We start from the raw sequence: 8,455 nt of genomic DNA on the forward strand, positions 1-8,455 counted from the left end.
ATAATAAAGAAATTAACTCAATGTCTACCCAAGTTATGAGAGTATAACCTGAGTTGGGGCAGTTTACGCTTTATAATCCACGATCCGCAAAGCCGATAACAAGGTATCTGTGGGTCAACGCTCACTAGTGATACCCCGGCTCTGATGTGAATATGCATAATAAGCAGTCGACATTTAACAAAAAATTGGCATCCGAATGGTACAAAAATATATCCCACAATATGTCATGCACAAACAAAAAGTGTGTTAAAATTTCAAGCATCTGCGATAAATAGGTATAAAAAGCGTAAATTGCTCCATGCCAGTTTATACGAGTATAACTTGGGTGGAAACTGAGTTCATTCCTTGTAATTCAATTTTCTGTGATTTGATGTACAAATTGAGTACATTTTACTTTTAAAAATGATATTAATCTGTTCAAAGTCAAACGTTACGTCAAGCAGATTAGTACATTTTTGAAATTGGGGTATCGTGAAAAGTCTTGTGACGTGCAAGCCAGGTTATACAAATGTAACTAATTTTTTCTATCCAATCAAATGTCACATTACAACCAGAATTAAATTACTCAGTATTCTCATTTAGGCAAATTTAATGCTCATGATCACTGAACTTTCATCAAATTAACATGCACCAAAAGAAGTTATAATACACAGTCTAAAACTACATGTATATACCTCAATTCTGGTCTCATCAAAGGCAAAGTTACTTGATATCTTTTCAAGAGTGCTCTTGGGGATCAAGTGTCCATGACCAACACCATAAGCTTTAAACACTCTGATGCCTTCTTCTTCAAACACAAAATTGTTCATCTGACTAATCTTGAAGTTTTTAATGTTTCCTGACAATCGGGAGGATTTTCTGTATTGATATCAACCAGTGAAATGAATGTGTTCTTAACTCCCCCATAACTCTCCAAGGCTTTTTTCAGTTGATGTGCATTTTCCACATTGTTACCTTCATTTGCATACTTTAAAATATGCATGCGACATGTACCAGTTCTTGAATCACACAGATCTTTGCCACTCTGAACTTCACTGAAATTATACTCTTTTACTTTGAGCTGTAGCAAGTCATAATTCTTCCAAATGTAGGACATAAGTGGCATGCTGTGATAGCATCCTGCATTGTCGGATTTTAAATAAACTTCGGAAAGATGCTGATTAAGGCATTTCAGTTTTTCTAGAACATCTTGAAGAATCATAGCTACTGAGATCCAACCTTGACTTCCTCCTTGTAATACGTGTACAAATGACACGAGGTGAAATTTGTTCTCCTGATTCTCTACATTGGCACTATGATCTAGAAAAACTGCACATGCAACATGCCAACTCAAACCCTGTTTCCCAAACCAGTTTTGCTGCGATTCCCGAAAACTTTGAGGCAGGAATTTCATTGCCCAATCCATTATCAGCAGTGCTTGGTTACTCTTTAAGTTTTCAATGATGTTGCTTTTACTCATATCCTGGTTCACAGCTCGTACAATATGGGCCTTCCATTCATGTATGTTTTTTCTTGACTGTTCAAAATCATGTGCCAATTCCTTCTGCAGATCAGTTGCTAGATTAGCCGCTGATAAACAACTTGCAATTTCATCCATAACTTTTGGAATACTTCTACAGTTTATGCAGTTCTGATTGTGGAGATGATCACAATCCGATGTAAATTCTGCTGTCTTTTCATCAGACAATGCATATGTTAGGCAGTGGTCGATACAAGTACTGGACTGTGCGAGATGCATTTTCAAATCAAATTTCAGGTGCTGGTTTATATCCAGAAGCTTTTCTGATAACTCTTTCGTTTTGTCTCTTGAAAGTCCGTTTTCTTGCAGTCTGTGTAGTATCTTCTGGAGCAAATCCATTGCTTCCATTCCATCTGTTGTATAACTGTCAAGACCTTTCAAAGATTTCCTCTGTGAGGCCGAGCATACTTTTATGATCTTGTACAACGTTGCCCTAGATGGCATTTTTATCTCATTGTCTGTGCAGAGCACTTCATAGGCATTGATAATTCTTGAGGCAATCATTGTTCGAATCATTTTTGGAATTTTTATTTGTAATCCAGATGATAAATGAAGAGTCTTGGAACCATATCCAACCACTTGACAAATTGATGGACTGTACAAAAATTCAATAAAATGCTGTATTTGACATCTCGAAAGTCTAACACGGGTAACCTTTGGAGGATCAATAATCTGACCTGGTCCATTCAAGGAAGCGTATTTTCTTGCACAGTCAATTTTATACTTTGTTAGGCCATGCACCATTTTACAAAGTTCAGTCTTTGAAAAATTGTTTACAAACAGGGAGAGTATTTGGATTTGGCATTGATGTCCATTAGCATCATTGTAGGCTTTGATAAGAGCTTCTGTTAAAGCATCAGGTATAATATCAATACCATCTGACTCCGCCTTGAAGTATTTTCTACACACCAGTTGCATTAATTCTTCCTCCTGCTGTGGTGCAATGCATTCTAAAGCATAGTGAATTACTTCTTTGGCTTTTCGAGTCACATAATCCTTTGTAGACTGTTGAACATCTTCCAATGGTGTGTTTAAGGTAAATCGCATTGGAGTAAATTTGCCTTCAGAGAGAATTTCCATGCTTCTGTTCAACTTATCCCGATCGTATGTTGGTGGTAGCCAGTTATCAGTTCCATGAGAGGACTGAGTGGACGAAAATTCTGAGAGCTGACTAGATTGTTCTGTAAGAATTAAATAAAAATGATCAGTAAATACTTGTAAGTAATATTGTTACCGTTATGAATGGTCATTATGAAGATGCATGTCTACACATATACATTTAGAACAGAAAAGTATATTTATATATATAAACCAATTTGCCAACATCAGAAACAATAGTTCACGAGAGAGAGAGAGAGAGAGAGATATTCATTCATCTACAAGTTTGTAATTTTTTAATCCATCTTACAGTTTACCATTTATAATGTCATGTCACACTTGTAACCAAAGTTATGCTATACATCATACACTTTTAAACAAGAGATCTTTATAAAACATTTATGCCCCCTCCCCTCATTTCCATGGACATGGGCATGACTCTGTCAAAAATTGTCTGATTGTAAATCAGTATACAGTAAAACATGCTTATAACAAATTCTCAGGGACGGCCAATTTAACTTCGTTAAAAGCGTAATTCGTTATATCCGTCAAGTTTACAACATGAAATAGAGACTTGGGGAATGAAATTCACTTCGCTGTAAGCGTCAATTCATTATAAGCGTGTTCTTTATAACCGTGTTTTACTGTACCAAACTTTGCAGAGATAATGACCAGAAACTAAAAATTGAAAAATCTGTATATCAAATTTCATTTCAATACATGTATTTGCAACCTTTGCAGAGATAATAACTGCAAAGTGAAAAGACAGACAGACCGATGGACCAACAGCAGCAAAGAATACTGTATAGAGAGAACTATTCGCCCCCGTTTTATTTTCGCCCCTTCTGCTCTTGTTGTCAGTTAGCAAAATTCAAAACTGTGTGAATTGAAACAATTCAGATATATTTCTTTTAGACAACTGAGTTTGGGCAAATTCTTTTACAAGTATAAAAGGGCGAAATAAAATGGGTGGAAAATAACCCTGCATACAGTATGCCTTCCATTCTTCAAGGGGCATAAAATATGTTAAAATTCATTCCGACAATGCATAATGCTGTAAACGTAGCTAATGCGAAACAAAATATTACCTGATATATCATGCAAAGAACTATTGTCTTCTTGAGCATGTTGTGCTTGATCCAGTATTTCATTACCTGTACCTACAAAATAAACAAGATGTAATTATATGTGGTGTGATTATAAAGTTTCCTAATTGAGCACTGCAATAAAAAAGATAGGGCTAACTTCATAAGAGAGGATATATAAGCACTTTTTAATTCAAGGGGGGTGCCTACCATGGAACCACCTCATACATTTTGAACAATGACTCTAGACCATGTTCCATCATATTTTGTATTTAGACAATTCTGCTGATTCTACTTTATTAAGAGCTGTTTATGGCAAAAGAATTTACCTCCAACAGTAACTTCATCTGCTTCTGATATACATGTATCTGGCAAACTGTTTAAAATTTCATCATCACTAGCTTGTAAATGTGCAGCAAGCTTCAAAAAATCTCCTAAAATGAATCAAATCAGTATCAATGCTAATGATGAATCAATGATCAGTATTAGTGCTAAAACATTGTATATAAGGTGCACATATGCACAAATTAATGTTATATAAGGAGATAAAACCTGCTATCCAATTTTTATCATGGAAAGTTTACAAAAAATGAACTCACCCACATCACTTTCAATGTTTACTTTTGTGGTATAGGTTGTCTTGTGTCTTTCTGAACATCTTCTGCATATACCTGAAAATTTTAATCAGTTATTAAATTTCATTCAAAAAAAAAGTTTAATACATGTACAAATTGCAACGTGTGGCATGATCAGCAGAACAAGTCAAGTGCTCGCAAGCACTCGTCTAAATTCTCATACCTGCAAAAGTGCAATGCAAAATTTGGCGAGTGCACATGAAGGCTCAGTCTGCTGTACAGACCTCATAATACAACAGGACCTGCATACCATACTTAATGCATCATCAATTATTTACAAAGCTCAAGTTTTTTAAGAATAAGTATGCCGATCCCGATGTATTTATCATTGAATTTAATTCTAAGCACTGTGTGTACAAATTATTAATGAACATATTCTATTGAGAAATTCAAAAGGTCCATATATATAATACATGTACTATGGTAGAGGAGACGACACTGAGATTAAAAAAAAAAGAATATTTAGCCAGTGTACAAGGGAAACAAGGGAATGTTTAGTTCTGTACAAGGTATTACTTCATTAATAGATTAATAAAAATATCTTATAATCATGTAATTCAAACTGTAAATACATTTAATTAAACTATTAAATCCTGTCATTTGTCTTAATGTACATAATAATTTCTTTTTTTTCTTAAAGTTATACAAATTTTTTTCCTAAAGTTATACAGGTCTGGTACAATCACTAGATTTAGCTATGTAGCTAGATTTACGTACATAATTTTATTAACCTACCTGAAGTAGGTTTATTTAGCTACCTTTATGCAATTTAGCTTTTTATATAAATATAAAACAGACGAAAAGTCCCAAGGAACTGTCAACCTATTTCTTTACTTTGTAGTTATATAAATGCAACTCTGAGCAAAAATAGTTAAAACATCACTGCTTTAAAGATACCTCACTACACCTAGACTTGTACTTTTTAAGACACTACGTCACAAGATGGCTAATTAAATGTTTTGTTAAACTGTTTATATCGTTCAGTTGGGTTGTATAGCATGGTAGTTCAACTCAGAGGTTAAAGTTATGGGCTTCTGAACCGCAGATCATGAGTTCAAATCCGCCTGGAGCTTTTGCTCATGTTTACTAAATTAAATTTTTGAAAATGTAATTTTTCATCAAAAATTGCACATTTTTTGCCTATTTGAATTAAATTTCTTATCCATTATGATATTTATTATAATTAAGTAATTTTCTGCTGATTTGAGAAAATATTTCACGGTGTAGTGAGCCACCTTATGCAGTTTTAAGAAAAACATGCATTTCTAGTGTTTGAGGCGTGGGTAAGATTATGTTGAATTAATACCAATCAATTATCTTGATTACCATACCTTCTTTATATATACACACAAGAAGTAACTGTCATGAATCAGTTGCCCCAAAACTTTCGGACCTTTGAATGCAAAGTCTCTAAAAGAGACACATATTGATGGGTTATCTTTACATACATTGTTTACAGAACAGTTCAAAGTTGAAAACTATCACTGCAATAAAGTGCGATTTTGTTCACATGCTGAAAAAAATCCTTATTTATGAAAACTGTTTGACAAAATAGCTAAATCAAGCTATACGGAATAGCTTTATTAAGCTATATAGCTTTTTCAAGCTATATAGCTTAATCAGGAGATTGTGCTGGACCTGTTGTTATTCCATTTAAAAACTAACTGTTTGGTAACACATAAAGAGTTGTACATACATGTATATAGCCCCAAAACTTTGAGAACTTGACTGCATTTGTGCAAAAAGAGCAACATTTTAAAGAGTGTTTTTTTATGAATTGTTTCAGATACTTTTAGTACAAATGCCCATTTAATTATGACAAGTATGATTAAGTAGCTACACTCACGTGCCAAAAGTATGTCAACTTTTCTTTTTTCCCTATATATTTCATTTGAAAACAAGGCTTATGTTTAAAAGGTTTTTTATATTAATTTTAATAAAATTTTGATGAAATTTTTATTGATTAAAGTAGATTCAATTTGCACTTTTTTGACATAAAATGAAATAGTTTTTTGAGAACTCATATGCAAAATTTCATATTTCAAACACAACACGAAGATATTTTTCAAGTGCTCTACTATATATCCTTTGCAATATTAGAGCCGTAAAATCTTACTTTGGATTGTAAACATCAAATCTCAAGAACTGAAGGTGGGAAAAATAATTAAATATGATGCCAAAAAGTCATAGAAGATTTAAATTTATCAATCCAAGTCTTTTTAAAATCGGTCAAGGAGTTATTTTTAAATGAGTCTTTGAAAAAAGTTGGTTTTCAATGAAATATATAGTGAAAAGAAAAAAATTGACATACTTTTGGCACCTAAGTGTAAATAATATCCTACTTCAGGAAAGTAATAAAGCTATGAAGCTAAATCAAGCTATGTAGCTAAATCTAGTGATTGTACTTGACCTGTTATAGGCCTGTAACCAGCTGGCAACTGTATGTCACACATTTAATTAATATTCAATGACATGTCGCCCCTCTCCCATTCACATCATTTTGTTTATGAATTTAGAATAAAAGATAAGATACTTTATTAACTTTACCGTAAGACTTACCAGCTCCAACAGGCACAACAACTCTCTCGTGCAGCCATATTTCTTTAGCCATCGTGCATGTTAATCCTCTGTCTGGCTTCTCCCTATGATTTGGTGGATGTAGAGGGTGCATACAGCACCGAGAGTCTTTGTACCAGTGAGTACAAAGACTATTCCTGTGACTTCTGCATACATTTAATTGAAGAACATCCTTTGAAACAACAAATATGCCACTGCGAAACAGTAGCAGAAGTCCTTCTGGGATTCTTGTCTGATGTCGTGTTGATGCTTGACATCGTTTTAAGTGTTGAAATATATCATCAGTCAAGGAAGAAATACTCTCTGTCAAACCTTCACATGGTCTATGTCTGTATGACCTAGCAAAGTCACAGATAGTAGAAGGGCTGCCTGAGCTCCTGCCAGGAGAAGCCATTATTTCCCTCCACTGGTACAAATTTTCTACCTCCTTTGGGGAGAGCAATAAAAGGGGAGATAACCAGAGGTGAAGCAAAGGGAAATTAATCTAAACTCTGTTTTCCACCATATGATACGAAATTTAGAAGACATTGAGCAACGTATTTGTTTATTTTAATTTTTCTAACCATTTATGCATTATAATATCTCAGAAAACTAATTTTAACTTAAATTTTTGGATTTTTTGTATTAAATTATCTAAATTTATCTAGTCACCTCCACTAAAATTAGAAGTATTTCATAATCCCTTAAAACCCAAACATAAAATTTTAATTCTACATTTTTTAACAATCATTTTTTCTAAATATTTATTGAAAATTTGAAATGGGGCGTCCAAACCCTTTTTTATATTGAGATTATTTTCGCAATGGTAGACATTAATTCTGGCCAGTTACCAGTTACATTTATTGGGTTGTCATGACAACAGATTACATCGGAATTTTGATATTTTGCAATCAATTAGGCCCCTAATTACAGTGTAATCAATAAATGTACATGTTATCTATGAAATGTTTTGAATTATGGCAAAATTCTTAGGCACATATATGGAACCCATTTAAGTTGTATTAGATTTCACGCCGCCTTACATCAAGAAATTATGGTACCATGGCCTTAGAATACAAACCAAATAAACAAACTTTAATATCAATTTTCTTCATTGTTGGCAACCCCTCTTGGATTTTTGAGACAAATGATAACAATTATTAAAACTCCAGAAATTGACATTTTTGGAATCTGCCTGACTCTCTCGTAGACGCACTGTTAATAACTTCGCTCATGTTCAGAAAAAATAACATTTATATACAATATATTGCTGTCCAAAAAGACGTTTTTAGGTATATTTTCGCTAACTAGGTGAAAAACACCACAATATTAAAGAAAAGGGTGATTGCGAAAGACACACGCTCGCCGCTTTCGAATGGTATTATAATAATAAAAACAACCATTTTAAGAACTGTCATACACACTGCAGGGCAGATAAAGTTAGGTACAATGAACATTGACCGTATTTGCAACGCTAATTCAGCGACGGTATGCCCACCATGTTTTATAGAATAAGTTGCATTTAAAAATTTCCACTCTCCGTGTTTAGAGTGAGAGATACT

The 8,455-nt window shown here is 33.6% G+C and overlaps 1 protein-coding gene across 1 annotated transcript; it reads right to left on the reverse strand.

Moving 5' to 3' along the window:
- Nucleotides 1-805: 805 nt before the first annotated feature.
- On the reverse strand, nt 806-8,097 carry LOC128193032 (uncharacterized). Its single transcript, XM_052866210.1, has 5 exons — nt 6,897-8,097; nt 4,302-4,373; nt 4,032-4,136; nt 3,706-3,777; nt 806-2,700 (listed from the first exon to the last, which is right to left on the reverse strand). The coding sequence occupies exons 1-5, from the start codon at nt 7,306-7,308 to the stop codon at nt 806-808; spliced, it is 2,556 nt and encodes an 851-aa protein (XP_052722170.1). The 5' UTR covers nt 7,309-8,097.
- Nucleotides 8,098-8,455: the final 358 nt, after the last annotated feature.

This window comes from Crassostrea angulata, chromosome 1 (assembly GCF_025612915.1).
Source record: "Crassostrea angulata isolate pt1a10 chromosome 1, ASM2561291v2, whole genome shotgun sequence".
NCBI classification, from domain to species: Eukaryota; Metazoa; Mollusca; class Bivalvia; order Ostreida; family Ostreidae; genus Magallana; species Magallana angulata.